At 43.3% G+C, this 22,828-nt stretch overlaps 1 protein-coding gene across 3 annotated transcripts in view; it reads right to left on the bottom strand.

Annotated features, from left to right (window-relative positions):
• The window catches only part of Alpk1 (alpha kinase 1), a 105,788-nt gene that overhangs the window by 62,329 nt on the left and 20,631 nt on the right, over positions 1-22,828 (bottom strand). For all 3 annotated transcript variants that reach the window (XR_015046667.1, XM_021158235.3, XM_085835536.1), the window contains exon 2: positions 608-838. Coding sequence is in view for 2 of the 3 variants with exons in the window: in XM_021158235.3 (XP_021013894.1) it covers positions 608-728 (121 nt within the window). In the remaining variant the exon portion in view is untranslated. The remainder of the gene's footprint in view (positions 1-607; positions 839-22,828) is intronic.

The raw sequence follows: 22,828 nt of genomic DNA, 5'->3' as shown, positions 1-22,828 counted from the left end.
GAAACTTCTTCTCAAGCAATATCAGTAACTATAGACAGCACGAACCAGGAAGCAGGCAAAAATCCAGATCATGGTTGTGATGTAAAGAGTCATTTTTGAGATCAATGTTTTGTTTTTTTTTTAATTTTTTTTTTTTACAAATGGAATAAGGAGTTTGTTGGGGACCAAGAAAACAGAGACTGCTCTCAGTATCGAGGTGACATATTTCTGGAAGCCACAGAAGTCTATGGAAACTGATGAAGCACAAAATCCTTGTTTGAGAATGAGTGCGTGCCACCATTCAGAAGTTGCTTCCATTTTTTTTTTAATAATTGAAATTTGCGTGCACCGGCCAACTTGGACCCTTTTGTTCTTTCCTGAACTAAACTGTTTCTCGTAGCCTCAAGTGTACTGAAGCCTAAAATTAGAACTGACAGCAATTCTCTGCAACAAAGTGGGCTTCTTCCCCGCAGCCCTTCCCATTCATGCCCTAGAAATCCACTCATCTCTCGGTGGTCATCTGCCAGGAGAAGAAAAGTAGGGCAGAGAGGAGAATATGTCGCTCAGGCAAGGGTGCAGGCATTGAACCTGCCGGCTCGAGCCCTGGTGTCTCCCATCAGAACCTCACCTCTGCACCGCTGGTCCTCACTCTTGTCCTCTGTAGACACATCTGGCGTTTCCAACAAGAGACGATCCAGTGCTTGCTTGCACTCATGCAGTATCGAAGCCACGGCATCTTGATTATTCATGACGATTACCCACACTCCAGGATGAATTGAGTCTCCCTGGGTCTTTGGTGATCAATTACCTAGGAGAGGCATTGATTCTCAATAAAGAAGGCCCTTGAAGGCTGAGGTACCTGGTGAACAAAAGAGGGGGGAGGATGATTAACTAAAGCATCATCAATTATCTGCGAGTCTCAAGCAGGGAGGGATAATAGAGCAAACACATGAAAATACATGCCGGGTCCTGAGGATGCTGTTCGGGGAGTGTGTGAAATGACGGCAGCACCTCGAAGGCACACAGTGCAGAAGGGAGAGAGGCTAGCTATAGAGCTTGGTCACCCACGGCGAGGTTGGTGAACTCACACGGGCCGAATGAAATGAATGCGCCCTGTGATTTATTCACTTTCTGCATCTTTCACTCGGTGCCTCTGGGTCCCAGTAGCCCTGAGCTTTCCCCTTTCTGGAAGTCTACAGGAAGCATCTGGCTAACAGTTCTAATAGCCCCATGGTAATATGAAGTTCACCAATCTCACAAGCCACTACTGATTTCCCCTGTGCAGTATTCTTCATGGTATTTAGCACGGTATCATTTGGACCAAGACAGGCAGTGACAGATGCCAAATTTAAAGCTCTTCACTGCCAGGCACTCTGCCAAGAGAAGTGGAAACACGGTATTCCAGAAAACTCAATTTCCCGGAGCTCCGATGTGGATGGATCCATCATGTAGATGGATGGGTTGATGGATGTTGCCAGATAACAGGTAAGCAGTAGACTCCTTATGCAGAATGTGAAGGAGATAGAAGGACCCGTGGCAGTCAACGTAACTCTGTGGACAAAATAATTTACCAGCACCATGAATATGCCTAGCCAATGGACAGAAGCAATACTTGGCTAACAAATACTTTGGTCTATCTTCCTTTTGTTGATGTAGTCCCTTGCGAACAAAAGAAATTATCCTCTTTGCCCAGAATAAGGAGTGACATTTCTCTGGTTTAGACACTTGGTTTTGTTTTGTTATGTTTTTTGTTTTGTTTTTTTCAAGACAGGGTTTCTTTCTATAGCCCTGGCTGTCCTGGAACTCACTCTGTAGACCAGGCTGACCTCGAACTCAGAAATCCACCTGCCTCTGCCTCCCAAGTGCTGGGATTAAAGGTGTGCGCCACTACTACCAGCTTAGTTTAGACACTTGGAGTGGGGTGGCATACAGAGGTGTATTACCAGAGCACAGTCTGAAAGGGGAGGTGGTACCAGTGACAAGAATGATGATACTCAGCTCATTCATGCAATGAAGAAATCACATTAAAGCAGAATTTCTGAGTTAGTATTAAATGTGCCCTTCTACCCCCTGACCTTTGTTTAAATCAAACAGGGTATTAGAGACTTATTCCACTCAAAATAATCAAGTAGTTATTAATGAACACAGGCAAAATTCTCGAGTTAAAAATGTTACCACATTCCAAGAGCACTCACACAAGCAAGAGAGTGAGGAATTGGCTACTGGAATTATCTAAGCTTGAATGTAAATTTATTTACTCTCTCTTTCACTTAGCGTGTTTCAGAAAGGATTCCTGCACAAATGAGGTTGTTGTTGCCGTAAACTGTGCCTGAAGTCCCCCTTTAAATCAAGTGTCTGTAAGTCATGATGTTTTGTGCAATCAGATGGCCATTACTGTGTCTAGCTATAAAGAGAACAGGTCTCAAGGGCTAGTCAGAATTTTATCCTCAGACTTCTGTTACAAACAAATGAAGACCTGTTCACACCCTCTGAGTCCTGCAATTAGCAAACAAGAGGTAATTAGTGGACTGGAGTGGGCAAGGGACCTTGTAACCAGTAACATCACATCCCCACCATCCAGGAAAGAGGAAGGTATTGGCTACAATGGGGGCTTAAGTTCAGCGAGTGAGACGAGCATCTTGCACTTCAGAAAGGAAAGAGAAAACGGCTGGACCTGACCTGCAGGCAAGTTGGGTATTCACTGCTGTTCAAATCCCAAATTAAAGCAAGAAGCAGGCTATCTTTCCTAGAATCATTGTCTTTCCGTGGGGGTGGGGGAAAGGGTTACATAACAATGGAATGTGGAGAACTAGAAAGAAAAAAAAATTGTTTTACAATAGGGTCCTAGTAGCTTAGCATCCTTGATTATAAAGGGAAGACCATAGTCTTGTAGAGCTCATAAGAAAAGAAAGTAGAAAGGAGATTCTCAGAGACAGAATCCTTGTCTATAGCTGTTCCATCCTGAAAATGGAAGATAAGCTGGGTCAGGCCTGGTTTGAAGTTGGATGGAGACTGCTGGGAATATTGGATGTTATAGACACTGACAGTGACAACCTAGCCTCTCACCGGTTCATTTTCCCTGAGCAACTAACACATGCACACACACGCATGCATGCACATGCACATGTGTATGAGCACTCGAACATGTACACAACCTACCACCACTATCACCATCACCACCACCAGCACGTAGCTTCTGATAGGAGATAGCACAGAGTGGGACAGGAAGAAGATGAACTCTAAGGAGAATAAGGCATGGGGGGCTTGGATGCTCTTGAGCCATTTGTTAGCATTTTTAAGCTTTGTCAAAAGAGGAAAAGTTGGAAAAGAAAGTTGTAATGACTCAAAGAGATTTCTATTTACAGCAATGCAGAAAACGGCTTTATCAACCTCTCCACTGAATTGTGAGAAGATCCCTTTAAAAATCTCCAGAAACAAATGGATTAACAGCATAGGAAAGGGGTAGTTATGTCAAGGACCAGATTGAAAGACCAACAACAACAACAACAACAACAAAATCAAACAAACCAAAAGCCAACCAAATGCTGAAATGGAAAGATTTCTCTGCCACGCACAGGCCTGCCTTTACTAGCATGTGAACATGAGAAATGTGTGTTTACCAAACCCTGTGAGTTTAAACTTTGGCTTTCCCTGTCTTGGAGAGATGATAATATCCCCCAAGGTAAGAAGGTGAGAGAGCACTGCCACCCATACCCTAGGTCCCAACAATCTGCACCCTTAGTGTGAGGAGAGGAACAACAAACCTTCACTCCTCCTCCCATCTTCCAGGGGAACTGCCCTTGGCAAGGACAAATCTCACAAAATATACATGGGAGGGGGAGGGGGAGGGGAGAGGGGGAGGGGGAGGGGGAGGGGAGGAGGAGGGGGAGAGGGAGAAACAATACTTAGTAAATCAGACCCACAGAGCTTAGTTACTGGAGTCAGCAGGTATAGGCTACAAATCATATATTTAATTTGGTCATAGAACTAAATAACCACATAGAAAATATGAGTAAAGGCACAGGCAGCCTCCATGTGACCACATGAAGAATGACCATGTCTTAGTTAGGGTTCTACTGCTGTGAACAGACACCATGATCAAGGCAAGTCTTATAAAAAACAACATTTAATTGGGGCTGGCTTACAGGCTCAGAGGTTCAGTCCATTATCATCAAGGTGAGAGCATGGCAGTATCCAGGCAGGCATGGTGCAGGCAGAGCTGAGCATTCTATGTCTTCATCCAAAGGCTGTGGAAGACTGACTTCCAGGCAACTAAGCTGAGGGTCTTAAGCCCACACCCACAGTGACACACTTACTCCAACCAGGTCACACCTATTCCAACAAGGCCACACCTCCAAATGGTGCCACTCCCTGGCGCAAGAATATACAAACCATCACAGACCACAATGCCCACACCTGGAATTCTATCAAGAAATCAAACCAAAAAGTCCACGGTAGACCAGACCCAAAGAAGCTGAATAGCAAAAAGGCCCCAAGGGAGGATGCCTGAATCTCAGAAGGGGAAATAGTGATCAGAGGTGGAGGGAGGAAGGGAACTGGGTGTGAGAGGGGATGGAGAGAAGAACAGGAGGAGGAGATCAGATACAGGGAGAGCTGGCCAGAGAGGGCCCAGACAGTGAATGGAAATCCCCAATGAATGGGGCATCTCCAGGACAGTCAGAGACCTGGGATGGGGAGGCTCCAGAGAGTCTATATGGGTGACTCTAGCTGAGGCTTCTAGCAGTGGAAGATATGGAGGCCTGCAGTGGTGCCTCCTATAGCCAGGCAGAGTTTCCAGTGGAGGGGTAAGGAATGCTAACCCTCCATAAAACCTTCTGCCCAAAATTCGTCCTGCCTCCAAGAAGTGCAGAGACAAAGATGGAACAAAGACTGAAGGAATAGTCAATCAATGACTGGCCCAACTTGAGACCCATCCCATTGGCAAGAACTAATCCCTGACACTATTAATGATACTCTGTTATGAACAGAAGCCTAGCATAGCTTTCCCCTGAGTGGCTCCACCCAGCAGCTGACTGAAACAGATGCACAGGCCCACAGCTAAATGTTAGATGGGGCTTAGGGAGTCTTGTGGAAGAGTCAAGGGAAGGACTGAGGAGCCTGGAGGGAATAGAGACTCCACAAGAAGATCAACAGAGTCAACTAACCTGCACCTTTAGGCTCTGAGACTGAACCACCAAGCAAAGAGCTGGACCTACGTCCCACTACCACCACCACCACATATGTGGTAAAAATATGGTCTTCATGCAGGTCCTGTAATAACTAGAGCAGAGACTGTCCTGGACTCGGCTGCCTACTTTTGATCCTGTACCCCTAACTTGGCTACATTGTTTGGCCTCAGTGGGAGAGGATGAGCCTAGTTTTGTAGGGTAGGCTGGTACCCTGGTTGAGGGGGGCTCCCCCTTCTCAGAGGTGAGGAGATGAAGAGAAGGACTAGATGAGAGGGAGTATTGGGAATTGTGTGGGGGGCTGAAGTCTGGATGTGAACAAATAAATTAATGGAAAAGGGGAAAAAGTAAAAAAGAAAAGAAAGAAGGAAGGAGAGAGAGAAGAAGGAGGAGAACAAGAAGGAGGAGGAGGAGAACAGGAGCAGCAACAAGAAGAACAAGAACAAGAAGAATGAGAAAGAGGAGGAGAGGAAGAGGAAGAGGAAGAGGAAGAAGGAGGAGGAGGAGAAGGAGAAGGAGAAGGAGAAGGAGAAGGAGAAGGAGAAGGAGAAGGAGAAGGAGAAGGAGAAGGAGAAGGAGAAGAAGAAGAAGAAGAAGAAGAAGAAGAAGAAGAAGAAGAAGAACAACAACAACAACAACAACAACAACAACAACAACAACAACCAACTACTACTACTACTACTCATGGTAGAAAAAGAGTGAAGAGAAAGATGAAAGAACACAGAGGCACTCTCGACTCCAGTAGACATGATCAGAGTAGAACCCCACAGCACAGTTCAGTCAAGACATCAGAAACACAAAGCTAAGAAACGATATGAAAATCTCATCTGTCATCAACCATGAAGTCAGGTGGACATAGAATGATGGTTTTTAAGCCAAGAAATTAGCTAGATGTAAATTTTCTTTTAAAAGTACAAATTTTCCTAGTGTGAGTGCACAACTTTGTGCATCCAGTTCATTCCTTCCCACCTTCATGTGGGTACCAGGGAGGAAACCCAAGTCACCAGGTTTTCACGGGAAACTTCTTTACCATCTGAGCCATCTTGTCAGCTGTACACAATGGAACCATACTTAACTGTGAAAAAGGAAGAAACCTGCCAGTTGTGACAATAAAACTGAACCTCGAGGACATGGGTTTGGATGAAGCAAGCCAGATATAGAAGGGCAAGTGCCACACCACCTCCCTTGTGTGTACAATGTAAACACGTCAAGTCCACAGGGGCAGAGGGAGCAATGATGATCGTCAATGTGGATGGCATTATGGAGAGAGTAGAATGAGATGCTGGCCAAAGAATATACATGTTCAGTTAGACATGAGTCTAATTGAATGGTAAGGGACTTACCATTCAGTGTGGTGATTATAGCCGATGTCATGTTAAATGCTTGAAAACTGCTGAGTGAATTTTTAAGTGATCTCACCACAAAAATTAATACATAATAATACACACCACTAAGCTTTTCTGAGTCATGCCACAGTGCTGTATACTTTGTCAATGGAAAAAGAACAGATTAGGGGCTGGAGAGACAGTTCAATGGTTGAGAGCACTGGCTGCTCTTCCAGAGGTTCTGGGTTCCAGCACCCAAGTGGCAGCTCACAGCCATCTGTGACTGCGGTTCCAGCAGATCCAATGCCTTCTGACCTCCCTGGGTACCACATACGCACACACATGCATGGGGGCAAAACAAAGAAAACACACAAGTGAAAAATAACAAACATTATATATATATATCGTAAGATTAATTGACATTCACAAGATCTTAGGTCTGTAATTTGGCCAGGTGGGAGGGAGAGTTTAATTTAGACAGTAATAAAATGTCCAACACAATTCATAAAATTTGAGATAAAACACAAAACTCTGAAACTAGTAGAATAAAAAATGAATATTGGGGAAGAAACTGAAACCAGGAAGGACGAGTAAGAACGAACTCAAAGGACAAACTTTCAAAAATATTAGTATCTCTAAAAATGGTTTCAGTTAAACGGTAAAGATGCATTGCATTAGAAGTGGAGGTTGGAGAGATGGAAGAGCAATGGCTATTCTTCCAGAGAACACAAGTTCAATTCCATTCCCTAGCACTCAATGTCAGCCTGCAACACTCTGTACCTCCAGATATAGGGGATCCAATACCGTCTTCTGGCCTCCATGGAAGCCAGATTCCTTCTCCTGGCTTCCACAGGCACTATGCAAGCAAGTGACATACACATATACATACACTCAGGCAAAACACCCATACATGTGAAATAAAAAGTCATTGAAATTTCCCTAGAGTAGTTATCTGCATTTTCTAGAGCATAAGAGTGCTGAAAAATATAGAAAGAACCCCGAAAGGCAGGGAAAGATGTGTTGGAAAGACAACAGAGAGGAAACCAATGCAGCTGCACAAGACATCTGATAAAATACACGGATGGGCACAAGCTACTGCTACAGACAAAAATCATTAGATTCATGGTCAGGCTACCAGGAATCACAGCACTTCTAACCTTGTGTGCATGATTCATAGACTTAATACATGTGAGCCAAAAGCTGCCAGAGCTAGGTGCTGGGTTGTTTAGTTATCATACACAAGCTTCGAGATAACTCTATCCCCAGCATCACACACACACACACACACACACACACAGAGAGAGAGAGAGAGAGAGAGAGAGAGAGAGAGAGAGAGAGAGAGAGAGAGAGGCATGCACTCACACACAGGCACACATGCACACACGTGCACACATGCCCCCGCAGCTTCAAGAAGAGGGCTGGGCTGTAGCCCAGTAGGTAGAGTGTTTACTGAACATGCATGAGACCCTAGATTCAATTCCTAGCACTGCATAAACTGGGCATTGAGGCAAATAGGAAAAGGCTGAAAAGATGAACAGAATAAACAGCAGAGATTTACATAAGGGCTGAGAGTGTACAGCTCTTGCTGTACAAGCATCAAGGCTTCAGGTCAGATCCCCAGAACCCACAGAAGCTAGAACAACCTTGCTCCTGCAGTGAGCTGAGAGGCTCCTAATCCAGCACACAGTGGCAGAAGGGGCCCAATCTCAAAGTGTAAGGTGAGGACAGACATCTGAGGTTGTCTTCTGACCTCCACAAGTGTGCCAAAGCAGGAATGGGCTGACTCTCGTACATACACACATGCATGTGCACGTGTGTATACACACACACACTCACATGCTCACACACACACACCTGTGTACAGAGACACAGATTTTAAAAAATTCAACAGGAAGACCAACAAAATTAAGAACTGACTCTGTCAAAGGAAGACTAACATTGTCCAACAGCTGACAAACAAGATATCAGAGACAAAAAAACTAGACCAGGAATAAAAAATCTGGAGAGAGAATATTATAGAGTCTTTTTTAAAGCTAATAAAATATTAGAATTGAAGCTGAAGAGATGGCTCAGTGGTTAAGAGCACTGAATGCTCTTCCAGAGGACAGAGGTTCAATTCCCAGCACCCACATGGTAGGTCACAGCTGACTGTAACTCCAAGTTCTAAGGTATCCGACGTTCTCGTGCAAACAAAACATCAATTATGTGCAATAAAATAAATAAATTTAAAATATTAGAAATAATAGAAATGATTCTACAATCTTAAAGAAATTTAGTGAGTAACTTAAATTTTTTTCTATGAAAGAACAATAGGAACACCATATAATGAACAAACCAAAGATCCAATCCTAAAAGCAATGAGTTATGAAAAGTAAAATATAATTAACGGTAAACAGTTGCCATGGCATAAAATACACAATGTGGTATCATAAAAACCATGTGTTTATATCTCTATCTATACATCTATATCTATCTATATAGATAGTGCCTAGATACTTTAACAAATGTGCAGGGCTCTTAGAGGAGATATATAAAACTTAATTGAAAGATGTCCCAGGTTCATGGGATGGTAGTTCACATGTGTGTCCTGAAGAACTCAGTATTGTTAAGATACCCAATTCCTCCCAAATTAATATATAACTTGAAGGTAATGCCAATAAAAATCCCAACATCTCTGCATGTGTATTCATGTGTGACTTCAGAGGTCACCCTAAAATTTATACTGAAGAATAATGAAGGGTTAAGCATGTGGCTCCGTGGTAGAGTGTGCTGGGTTAAACCAACTAAAACAGAACCTAGACATAACAGGTATGGAAAAAAATAATGGAGGAGAGAAAATTGCAACACCAAATGCCAATAGTTAGTATCAAATGATATTAGATTATAGAAATTATTATAGAAATTATTATTAGCACTTAGAGAAATCAACCTAGGAAATCCACAAGGAGCCCAACAGAAAGCCACACCTCTATAGAGGCTTGATCATTACAGAGAAATGTGTGGCACTGGGCTAAAATGCTACTTTCTAAAAATCAGCACTAAAGGCTCCAGCGTGAAAAGTAAAACTGTGCTTCTAAAGGATTTCACTGAAGGATTGAGGTATGCTTAAAATTTTTATTCAATTCCAAAGTGAAGACAACTTTTTGAGGTAGAATTCACATACCAAACACTGCTACTGTGATGTTTACAGTTCAGTGGGTGACAGTATGACCATCTCTGGAATATATCCCCAGAATATTCTACAGCATCAAAACAGAGGTTCATACATAGTTAGGAATCACTGTGCATCCTCCCTCGCCTCCCCACATCCACCAATCTGCTCTCTAGATCCATGAATGTGCCTGTTCCTGTTCCGGTCATTTGTGGAAATGGGGTCACACCACACCACTTATTCCCCTTCTCTTGGGCAGTATCATGCTATTCCCATGTTAGTGCTGTAGCATGAATCAGTATTGCACTTCTTGGAGTTGTTGGTGTTGTATTTATTTATTTAGGCAGCACTTCTTGTATGTCAGGTTGACATGTAACTCCATTTGTAGCCCAGGGTGACCTTGACTCTCTGCTACTCCGGCATCTACCTCCCATGTGCCTGGCACGACCATTCCTAGTACCACCATTCCTGGTATACATTTGGTGCTGAAGATCAAATCCAGGGTTTCATGCATATTAGTCACCTTACCAACTGAGCTGCATCCCCAGTCCAGCAATTCGCTTCCCTTCATGGCTGAGTGGCCACCTTGTTCATACATTGGCCACATTTCAGTTGACTTCATGTTTCTATTGTGAATGTGGTTGGTATTCACACTGCCATACAAAATACTGTGGGTAAGGTGTTAAATCTAAGAGGGTTTTTTTTTTCAAATCACCTTTGATTAAGGAAGAAATTTTAAATACTTGCCAAAAAATAGAGAGGAAAATTATAAGGGAAAAGATATATTTAATTAAATTACAAAAGACAAATTTCTGAGTTATAAAACCACAACCTAAAGGAAACAAAATGAGAAATCACAAACCAGAAAAAAGTGTTTGTTCGTTTGTTTATTTTTGAGACAAGGTTCAGCTAGGTACACCTAGCTGGCCTCACACTGTCTATGTAGACCAGGCTGGCCTTGAACTCATAAAGATTCATCTGCCTGCTTCCTGAGTACTGGGATTAAAAGCTTGCACCACCATGCCTTGGGAAAGGAAGAAGTTGTAAGTTTGGTAACTGTCAAAAGATTTTCACCCAGACTATAAGCCAACAAGAAAAAAAAAAGTTCCCCTTAGCCAACAAGAAAAGAACTTGCTGTGCAGTGAGGAAAGGATACACAAAGGACTTGGGAATGTCTTCACACTAGATGAAGCACATCAATCAGCTCATAAAAACGGAAAATGCTCAACTTCATTACCTACCAGGAAGGGTGAGGCTCTGTCCCACGAAAAACTATTGACCCTTGATTAGAAAACACTTTCAAAAAGCTACGATAGTTATTGTTGAGGAGAACAGTGTTGCTTACCCCATGCCCCACAGCCAGACTTCCGGTCTGGCATCATCCAATGTAATTAATCGTAAATGGACATCATCCCCACTGCCCACGCTCAGGTCTGAACTCCAGCTTAGAGTAACTCTCCAATCTGAGCCCTGCTGACACACACAACGATGTCCTCAGTGGTGCCAGCTGTACTAGCCAGGAGACAAAACATCCTTACACTGGAATAGAACGAGCAAAGGCACGCCGAGCAGTTTCAGGAAACACCACAGTGGAGCTTAGGAAAATAAACAGCCAGTGGGTCACACGTGGGCACGGATGGATGTACATCTCATAAACACTGTGTCTAAGCAATAGATGGTAGCAGGGTACAGATACAGGCATCCAAGTCACAAAGTAAAACAAGAAATCATCTACGTTCACCAAACTAACACTCTGTACTACAGATGTGTCTAATTAAAATAATTTAAAGGTTTTCAAAGAAGGAATGAGCCGGGCAGTGGTGGCGCACGCCTTTAATCCTAGCACTTGAGAGGCAGAGGCAGGTGGATTTCTGAGTTTGAGGCTGGCCTGGTCTATAGAGTGAGTTCCAGGACAGCCAGGGCTACACAGAGAAACTCTATCTCAAAAAATCAAAAGGAATGATAAAGTCGCTATCTAGAATCGTGGATTTTTAGAAGGATTTTTAGGGGGAAGAAGTCAAGATTGAGTTGATCACAGGAGATATAATAGTAACCATGAGGCAGTACGCTCTTTTGCTTTGCTTAACCCAGATTGTTCCTGTGCTTGCTGTGTTCCACACATATAGCGTCAGTCTGGGAAGTCTATATGTCTATATGTCTATTTGACAATTAAAATTCCAAAAGTATAAAGCTGTACTGAAGCCTGGGTGTACTGAACAGCTAAGAAATACCAGCTACTGCCCTGAGGGTTGGAGCAGATTTCTCCAGGCAGATATGGTTAGAGATACAGCCTGTCGGAGCAGAGGCGGCTCTGGGCAGGGAACTGTGGTCAGGGTGGGGTTTGGATAATGACATGGGCAAAGACTCTCCTGTGGTAGACAATAAATAAGTCCCGGAAAGCCTTAATGGGCAGTTTGAACCACTAGGTAAACAAACTCTAAATTGAAGATGAAATCCTTCAATCATCCCGGCATTCTCCTCGGGTGGGAAACAAAAACAAAGGTGTGTTTTGATTTTTTTTTTAAGACAAATAGATTTCATGAAACTCTGTAAGTGAAAATAATTTGTTTTTTTTTTCATATCTCTTTCTATCCACTTCCAGCCTATGGGTCATACCTTACAGGGACAGGAGACTGCCTGGCAAAGCTGCCTTATGGCTCTGCCTCTCCTCTCTTGTCCCATGCCCACCCTCTCCAATTCCAAACTTGACTGTGCACGAAAATGCAATAAGAGTGTTCTGGTTCACAAATGAGCTAGGCAGTGGCCCCAGGAAGGAAGAAGAGGAAAAGAAAAGGCCACATTGCAGGGGCAGCTGTGGCTGCTCCCCGGCTACAGTTACCTGCTCCATCAGCCATGGTGACATCTGAAGAGTTATTAGCCTGGTCCCATGGCTGAAGAGCCTCGTCTCAGGTCAAGGTGAGCCAAGCCTGCCATCTGGTCCTGGCTCCAGGCTCCTGATCTGATGACTTGGCAGTGGTCCTTCCAGTAGCTCTGCCTCTGCATACTTGCATCCTAACTGACAGGAAAGCACAGCTAGAGACATACTCCATATATCTCCTAATCCAGAGACTCCACGAGGTGAGGCACATTCGTGAAGAAGGAAAGTATTTTTGTAAACTTTGAAGAGCTTTCATTTAAGGTTTGCTCTCTGAGATGCAGACACCATCTACCCAAACTCTAGGTAAGACACTTGAAGAGAAGGAAGGTTGAGCAGAGAAAGCTGAGAGCCGATAAAAGTTTAGCACCCGGACCTCAAAGCACATTGCTATTTCGCTTCCTGTTAAATAGTACCAGGAAAAAAAAAAAAACCCAACAAGAATAACTTGATGGAAGATAGTCACTTTTTAGGAGAAGAAATGGCATGGCCTGGTTATATGTTGTGTGTTGCAGTGGGTGAGATGTGGAAATCCCCAGCTTGTATTAACAATTAAATGACAAAATGCTGTGTATCTATGTGGGCTGGAGGAAGAGAGCCAGGTGATGGTGTCATACATCTATCAAGATGGCATATAGGGTACTCTGGTAGGAAGCTGTCAGGTGTGCAATACGGCATAGTAAAAATGGTTTACTACGTGTGTCTGATGAATGTTATGTGCACCATTTGCATGCAGTACCTACAGCAGCCAGAAGAGGGCATCGGGTCTCCTGGAACTTGAGTTGCTCATCCATTCAAACTTGAAGTTCATTTTTTAAACCAGTATTAAGCTACATGAAGATGAAATCACCCTTTAAACAATTCCTCGGTACCACAATTGATTAACAAATATAGATTCTATTAGCAAACTGGGAAGTATGGCTGGTTAGATATCTTTGAAGAGAAATGTGCTTAAAACAAAAAAGGAAAAAAAATCAAGCCTAGATAACTTGGTGTAATCATCTGTTTGCCTTTAGGCACATACACACACACACACACACACACACACACACACACACACACCAGAGGCATACACTGAGTATCTTCCTCAATTGTCATCTACTTTAGCCATTTAAGCTGGAACTCACAGCTGAACTAGACTGGCTGACCAGTGACCAGCAAGGATCCTCTGTCCTTATCCTCCTGCACCAGGTTGACACCCACCGCATGCCTGATTTGTATGTGGGGATGGCGCTCTGAACCCCAGTCCTCATGCTTGGGCCAAAATCACTTGTTCCCACTAAGCCAGCTTCCTGGCTTTTGGCTTCTGTTTTTTGTGAGATTTCTATTTCTGCAGAAATACTTCTGAGTTACACAACAATATGCTTCAAGCATCAAACATCCGATTTGGGAGGGGGAGGGGAATCTGATTTTGAAGTACTCTATTTTTTTTTTTCTTGGTAGCTGTGCAGGGAGTGGAACTTTCATTTTCTTCTTTTCCTAATAAAGTGGATGCTGATCGTAGACAGTATGAATCCACTTATTTGTTTTTAATTAATGAAATATTTGGCGGTGTTATACTAACAGGGATACAATAAAAATGTTAAAGTAAGTAAATAAAAGTACACAATGAAACATTAGCTTTTATACAATTTGATGAAAATGATCATTTCTTAGACGTCTACGTTTTATATTTTTTGTTTGTTTGTTTTTGTTTGTTTGTTTTTGAGAGAGGGTTTATCTGAGTAGCCCTGGCTGTCCTGGAACTCACTCTTTAGATCAGGTTGGCCTTGAACTCAGAAATCTGCCTGCTTCTGCCTCCTGATTGCTGGGATTAAAGGCGTGCACCAGGCTCCTAGATCTTTCCCATTGTTTGCATTTGTAACTAATTTAGAAGTTTCAGACAGATTATCTGGAAACTCTGAAGTAACATTTAGCATTTGCTGACTTACACACACAGTATTATCTTGTGTGTAATGGTTTTGAAGCCTACCAGAGAATCAAAATAAACATTTTCAACCACAGTGACAAATATCTGGGAATACGCACATACATAATTCAACTTCTAAATAAGTTTGCCTAGTCAACAGTCCTGTACGGGGTCAGTTTGTGTAAACTAAGAGAAGCCTTATAACTCACAACATCCATCTTACCACTGCCTGACTTAGAGGAGAGAGTGCAAACACTTAGATCTTGACAAAGAAAATAGAAAAGGTGGGTTGATGATCCTGCTGTTACAAAACTGTGATGAGACCATTCATTAGAACTCATTATAACACTGGCAGCAAGAAGCCTTTATTTAAAAATTGAGAACTCAGAAGTTTGGAGACTGAAGAGAGCTCAGTAGTCAAGGACATCAGATGCTCAGACAAGAGTTCAGATCCCAACATCCAGAACCACCCATAACTCCAGCTCCAAGGGACCTGGTGACATCCTAGGGCACCTCTACACACATGTGCATGCACTCTCAAAGGCACAGATAAACACATGGGCCTTGTGTGTGAGCGCACACACACACACACACACACACACACACATGGGCCTTGTGTGTGAGCACACACACACACACACATAAAACCTTGTAAAAATTCAAAGGTTCAAAGATATTTCGAGTTTAAACAAGAGTTCTTTTGGATTACAGGGCATGAGCTAGATCCAATCCATGGTTTAACATGAGATCTGTGCGTCTAATTTTCCCCTTGGGAAGAATGTAAGAATCCCGCCCCTAAAGAGAAAACGTTGATTAGCAAGGTTTCCGTTATCCACATCCACAATCCAGGCCACTCAAAGCAGAAGTGTGTACGCTCAGCTCTGAAGTACTAAATGATACATTGTTCCCAGGGAGAAAGGATCCTAATTTTCACCTGATACAAGTGACAATATGACTCCAGAGGGACCAATGAAGGGAGCAAAGACTAATGAGGTCTAAGTACTGAAGGCGTTTATAGATTAACCCTGACAGAAGGCAATATACCTCTTCCCAGGAGGCCTCGATGGAGTGAGCTGAGAAGTGGGGTCCTTATTTATGAGCACACTGGCTCTTTCCCATTGTGATGAATCCATTTGTAACTTTAAGTGAAACATTTTGTTTAACAGGAAGCTGAACATGGGTGGAAATAAATCGGTCCAAGCTGTCACAAGCCCAGCCCACTTGTTTTTGCTCCACCATCCTCCCCGCACCCCGCCCCAGGTTTACCTTGTTCTGACATCACAATAGGAGAACAGTGTCCATCTATAAGAAGCCCTTTGCACTCTAAAACCTCCGTGTTCCACGCGAGGGGAGATGACTCAGAGGGATGGCTGGCAGCAAGGCCACAAGAACAGGCTCACTTCCACCTGTTTCGTATATAATGGCCTCACACATCGAACTTCATTCGAAGCCGATGGGTTGGTTAGAAAAAATATTTTTTTTCGAATAGTAAATAATATACACAATCTATTATAATAGTGTTTCATGCAACGTGCCTGGATTTTTATGTGGGTGCTAGAGATTCGAAATCAGCCCCTCATGCTTGCACAGGAAACATACTCACTAAGTCACCCTGTACCCTCCATTCTGAAATTATATATATATTTTTTCTGCTCCCTGGTTTTGGTAGTAAACAGCCTTGGATGTCAGCCCGTGCCTATTTGCCTACAAAATACAATTCCTACTTCATCCGGTTCTGCAATTAAACCCACACTGAGCCCATTTGGACCATCTACTCTGTGTGTGACGGAGGATACACTGTATTTTCAATCAGGGCCCAAGGGCCTCCAGCCCTGCCACAGAACGCTCTTAGATTCCTCTGTTTGCAAGGTCTCATTAGTGTGTGCTTGGAAATCACACCGGGGTTTAATACTATCTTAAGCAAAATACAAACAAAAGGTTAAACGCACAAAGCAATCATCCCAGTATACTTCAAAGCTTAGTACAAGCAAATGAACATGGTCTCCCCGGAAGCATGCTGCCCAGTGACACCGTCCTGGGAAGTCAGAAGCTGTAACTGAACGAGGAGAGGAGTCAGGCTTTCTCTGACCCAGGTGTATGCATATCTGCAGAAAAACAAAACAGAACAGAAAAACAAACAAACAAACAAACAAACAACCTCAACAACTGAAAACAAAAGTTATGAACGGTGAAAAGGAATTTTATCTCCCCTTAATTTTTTTTTAAGATATGGAAAAACCTTGTAGTGATCAGAAGAACAAAAAAAAAAAAAAAGGCTTTTGTACTATTGTCACCTCCTTTTCAACATACAATTTGCTGTCCCAGGCACAGGGAAGAAGAGACAACTGCCAGTGGCTAAGTACTTCCTGTGGTGTAGATATTGTGTTGTCCACCTTAGATTCAAATCTGTAAGATGTGGGCTTCATCCCCACTCTAGAGATGAGAAAATTAAGGGTCATGAAGGTTAATAACTTGCCAAGATCATACACACTAACGGGGCTGTAATCGGAATCTCAAAGCCACTTTGATCCCAAGTGTATTTTCAAAGCCATTTGCCCACCAGCCTATGGCCACAAACCTGAATATTTCAAAATATATCAATACCCAGAAAGACAGGATCCATTGAAGTTCTTTGAATTGCTCTCAGACTTGCACCAAAATCACAACCTCTTTCCACTTTTACCAATGAATCAATTTCTACCTACCTTGTTCTTAATAAAAGTAATCCAATCCCATCCATCCCCTCCATCTATACTAAAAAAAGACAGTTGAAAAGTCAGGAGACTAATTCAATGGGACAGTCCTGCCGTTTTCACACTGAAAGATAATTGCTCACAACTGAATTCTCTCTAGACCTCTACTTCGATAATTCAAGCCAGAACAGCTCTCCTGTCAGAGTCTCTCAAAGGGCGGGGGCACCCTGTCTCCTAACAGATAATTACCGATGAGTTACTGCCTCTTGCTAGGATTTCTCTCCTTCGCTTGCGCCTCTTATAAAAGAAGAAACTTTAGAGATTAAGGTTTTCTTTTCCTCCTTCTTATTCTTTTTTTCCCCCTCCAAAGCTGGGTACACCAACTGGCATGGGCTGTATTAAAACCAGGGGGGAGCTCAGTCAAAAAGCCTTTCGGAAGGCAGACGCTCTTCTTAATATGCACCAACATGAAAGGCTTTCTTTTCATCCTATACAACTACAGTGTGTGTAAATTGCAGGGGGCTCACTGGCGTAAATCTCGGCTGCGACCTCTGAGGTAAACTGGATTTACATTACTTTCTGACAAGAATTAAATGAAGGCCTTGTGGATATATGAACAGCCTTCTCGGCGGCAACAGATGGGCATGAATGTGTTCCCTAGGAAAGCTATCAGTAACATCTGTGTCCTCCGAATTCTGGTGGTCTCAGCCAATTAACAGGGGGTGGGGGGGAGGTGGGGAGGGTTGGGAGGCCACCGCACAGCCCCCAAGCCAAAACCCAGGCAGAAGTGTTTGTGTTTGGAGATGGGATCAGGCTGGCCTGCGGCCTCGAGGTTAGCACTTCATTGTCACCATTCAAAATGGGGAATGTGGCTTACAAGCGATTTGTATACCACAGTGAGGATAATATGATTTTTCTCATTTGACCGGAGGAGATGGCCCTCTCTTGCAGCTGATATCATATTTCGGCGCAATCTCTTTGAGAGTGTTTACTTTTGTCTCCTCCGAGGCAGGCTGATGGTGTTGCTGTCTGCCAGCTTCTGTGGCTCATTTACATGTCACAGAGCAGGTGAACCCTGCTCTGTGCAGAGACCCTCCGACGATGATGGAAAGCCTCTGATGTGATTTCTTTCCTCTCTGTAGACCAGGCTACCTTCTTCTTCCTTTCACCAATTTCACAAGGAAAGCAAAATCAAGGTTTCTGGGTTTCACAGACATGGAAAGAAATCACATCAGAGTCCTTCGGTCTTCATTAGAGGGACCGATGAGTGGCTGTTTGTGACACAAAGCCGTGGATCCTGAATCCTGTGGTCCCACTGAGCAGACCTCAGAGGTCAATCTCTTGTGTCTGCAAGAGGGAGAAAGAACGCTAGAGAAACCAGAGAGAAGCGGTGGTTCCTCTTCGGCCCTCCTTGTCTTCACATCTCAGTCTAAGTCGGGAGGTCACAGGGAAGGAGACTGGGAGGAGCTAAAGGAATTGGGGCTGAAGACAGTGCAACATGCCCTTGCTTGGTGTTAGTGGCGAACAGGAGAGGCTGTTCGCAGAGCTTAAGTCCTATGCCTTCTGGCCCCACATTAGCAACACAGTTTGAGATCCCAGGCTCCCAAATCTGAATTCTGGTTGTACCATTGACTGGGTGTGAGAAATGGGTACATCACTAGGGCTTTCAGAACCTCCGATTTCTTATGGGTAAACCTGAGCTAATCACAGTATCTCCCTCTTAGTGGGGTTGAACTGACTAACACAGGGAGATGCTATGGGAACCCTGGAACGAAGGTACACTGGTTCCCTTTCAAGACAAATTCAGGGAAGTGATTTTTCCAAAAGAAGCAATTTCTGTTGCTTTTAGAAGCCTAAAGACAAGTTTTAACAATACATGATAAAAATTATTTTTTAATTTGTCTATTTCATGTATAGGATTGCTGTTTTCATGCACACCAGAAGAGGGCACCAGATCTCATTACAGATGGTTATGAGCGACCATGTGGTTTCTGAGAATTGAACTCAGGACCTCTGGAAGGGCATCCAGTGCTCTTAACTGCTGAGCCATCTCTCCAAGCCCCTTGTTTTCATGTTTCCATACTGGGAATGTAATTTAGCAAAGACTCCAGGATTGATCTCCAGCACTGGGAGGAGAAATTACATCATTTCCTTAATGCCTAAGACTTTGAAATTATGACTTGCCAAAATTATCTTCCCAACCATCAGAAATGCCTAGGTATTTTGGAACTGTGAGGGAGAGTGTACTTGGGGCGAGAAAACTGGGGTTAAGCTGTTGAAACTTCTCTTCCCTGCAGGCAGGCAGGAACCCTGGGACTGTGCTTGGTTGGAAACTGAGTGTTCTATGTGAAGTTTCTGATGTGAATGGTTGATTGTGATACTTCTCATGGGACCTGTTTCCCCCTTTGTTCTGTTGTTTAAAAACACCGATTTCGTGTAACTATGGCTCAGAACAGCAAGCACAAAAGGAAATCCACAGAGGCGAAGCCTCCAGGAAGAGGGCCTACTCCCCACATGATGAATGTTCCTCGCACTGAAGCCCTTGTTCTCTCTTCCTCTAATATTTTATTTTGAATTTTTTTGTATTATGAAAAATTTTAAATTTATATACGGTAAAGTTCAAAGAATAATGAAGTCTAATTAATTACCCTGCGCATAACATTTTGCCACATACACTTATTTATATATGTATGTATGCATGTGTATGGATTTAAACTATTTGAAAGTAAGTTAAAAATACCACAAGACATTCTTCTCAAACCATTCCGAATATTTCGTCTATGAATAAAATGACGATTTTTTGCATTAAAGGTGTTTTATTCCTTCTTTGAGAATTTCATACAAAGTATTTTGACCATATCACCCCCTCACTGCTCCTGGGGCCCCTCCCAGATCAGCCCTGAGCTATTACTTTAAAGGACATTTTCATGTGTTTACGAAGAGATTTTTATCCCGTTTTCTGCCTTGTATAATCTTCTGTCCGTGCAATTACGTAAACTTAACGCAAGCTAACCGTCAGCTCAGGGGAAGCGTGCTCCTGGTGGAAGTCAAATTCTTCATTCACAAAGGAGTCTCTCCATCCCGGCACCATCCCTGTGAGCTGCCTTTCCACATCATGGGCACAGCGGGGCGTGGTGTGAGCGGGCACGGTGCGAGATGACCATTGCCATAAGTTTGTTATAGAGTTTTTTTTTCCTCATTGAGCTGCAATATCAAACATTGTTCTGTCTTATATGCTGGGGCTGGCATCACTAAGAGCACTGGCAAGCAGGAGTGGGGCTCTGTTGCTCAGGGACTCAGAAGAAGGGAAACAAAAGCACCTGTTGTTTGGTTCTTGTAATGACCTTAGAAGTGGCCAGTTGGCTGCAGCCCCCGACTCCTCCTTAGGCTCTTCCCAACACTGCGCCTTATACATCCTTACTGGATGTAAAAGGAGAAGAATTGAGGAGAAGATCAATAAATTTAAAAGCTCTTTAAGGAAAGACATAATGAATTTGGTACAGCACATATTTTTAGATCAAAGATGCCTTTGAAGTGGCAAAGCCCTGACCCTTGGGAAGCACTTCCTCTCTCGCCCACAGTGCTTGTTGTCAAATAAAATGGAAGTTAAGGAAATTATCTTTATCTGAAAATGGCCAAAAGAAGCCATCACCTAGTGACAGCCTTGTCACAAGCGACAATTGGGGAAATTGTCAGGAAGGGAAGGCCTAACAAGCAGAGGAGTGGGCTCGCTGTTTGCACTAATCTGGCCATGCAGCCCCCCACACACAATCCCAGTCAGCTTGCTGTGTGAAACAGCTAAGGCTTTGTCAGTGCTAACAGGGAGTGGAGAGTGCGTTCTTTCATGAATATGTATCACCGTCCTTCTGTGTCCACAGACAAACCCTTCAAAACTTTGATAAACACACACACACACACACACACACACACACACACACACCATTTCTAACCAACAAAAAGCCAAGGGATTCTAAGCCCCTCAGTCAAGTGCAGCGAAACGATCATAGCTGATGAAAGCTCACACATTAGAAATGGAGCCAGGGGCAGCGGGCGCCATGTGTTGGCTGGCTCCATATTTCCCAGGCATTGCTAGGAAATCTTCAGGGGGTTTTCAATCTCCGAGAGCCATGTGCACGTTCGCAAAGATGATGTACGTGGCTACGTGTGGCTTGTAGTCACATCCTAGCAATGAATTTGCCCACTAGGTCCTGAAACTGAAATACCAAGTTGAAAGAAACTGATGTGTCTTCAGTCAAGCAGGTAGCCACCACCTCTAAGAAACTGCAAATCTCTAATCTAAAGGAGCAGAGACACCATCTGGAAGATGCAGCACTTCCCAACTCTAAGCAGGGGAATACTGGCCAGGGAAAAAATTCTAAACAGAAGTTGGAGAATGTGGTCTCTGTTAGTTAGCCTCTGTGTTCCTAAATTTTTCTTTAAAATTCCATGTTATAGCTATTACTTTCTGCAAGGATAAATTATTTCACATTCAACCCTGTGGGCAGGTAGACGTAGTTATTTTTGGAGTGACTGTCTATAAACAGGCTTTAATTTTCAGCTTACACTGGAATTGAATTTATCTTAAATATGACTGTACATATATTTATCTCCATCTTTTATCTTAGCAGATAAATAAGGGAGGAAAACTAGTCCTTCTGATATGATAAAGTTTGGTTTCCCACTGTGGAAGGGACAAAGCTGAGTTCGGAGGGGATTTGATATTACGAAATGTTTGCCTTACACATTACCATCTCATTAGCATATTCGGCTCTACATGAAATCCAGCTCTGAATGGTCTCAGCACGCTGGGCTAATCCTCTTTAAAGAGCTACAGGCGATATTACATGTGGCCACAGCAGCAGCCATGCCTTCCCTGCCTCACTTTGAAGACCATGAACAGAGTCCTCTTGTGCGGCTGTCTGTACGGCCCTCCTAAACCGCTGCTTTCTGTGCTGTGAGACCCTTCTGTTTGCTTCAAGGAGAATTACGAGGCCGAAATCCACGCCCCATTCTGAAGGCTGCACAGCACTTGAAGGGGAGATATTATGCTGCCTTCACTTTCTCCTAAGTGTCCATCCACGCTCTTTTCAACTAAGATTAAAATGAACTAGATCCAAGTATTTTGGGTCCTTTGATTAGGATCAAGTGCTAACCACATCTTCTAACCAGGGAATCTGTTCCTGAATAAGGAGAGGCAGGCTTAGTGATGTCACCAGCCTCTCTCCCTGGACTTCACTGGATAGCATTAAACTTTTATGCAGTTTGTAGGTAGCTCACTTTCCCACAAGACAGCTGAGCTGACAACAGCCAGGTAAGAAGTAGATAGATAATTCAGGGATCAGAAGCCAACAAACAGAACAAATGAGAAATTGTATAACGTTGCAGAAAAAACATGAGTTGTTTTGTTTGTTTGTTTGTTTGTTTGTTTGCTTGTTTGTTCCTTGAAATGAAAACAAAGAAAGAAGGCTACTAAGATGGATGAGCAAAGGTGTTTGCTGCCAAACCTGAGGACCAGAGCAGAAGGGGAAATCAGATTCTCACAAGATGTCCTCTGACCTCCACATGAAGAAACACACACACACACACACACACATCATACACATCCCTCATATATACATATACATACCACAAACAACCACACACCACACACACTACATACCTTACATACACACACATACACGCACCACACACATACCATACACACACACCA

The sequence above is a fragment of the Mus caroli genome, unplaced genomic scaffold, assembly GCF_978045245.1.
Source record: "Mus caroli unplaced genomic scaffold, Mus_caroli_1 scaffold_3, whole genome shotgun sequence".
Taxonomy (NCBI): domain Eukaryota; kingdom Metazoa; phylum Chordata; class Mammalia; order Rodentia; family Muridae; genus Mus; species Mus caroli.
Note: the sequence above shows the minus strand (reverse complement) of the source record. Positions and strands in the feature narration are given on the sequence as shown.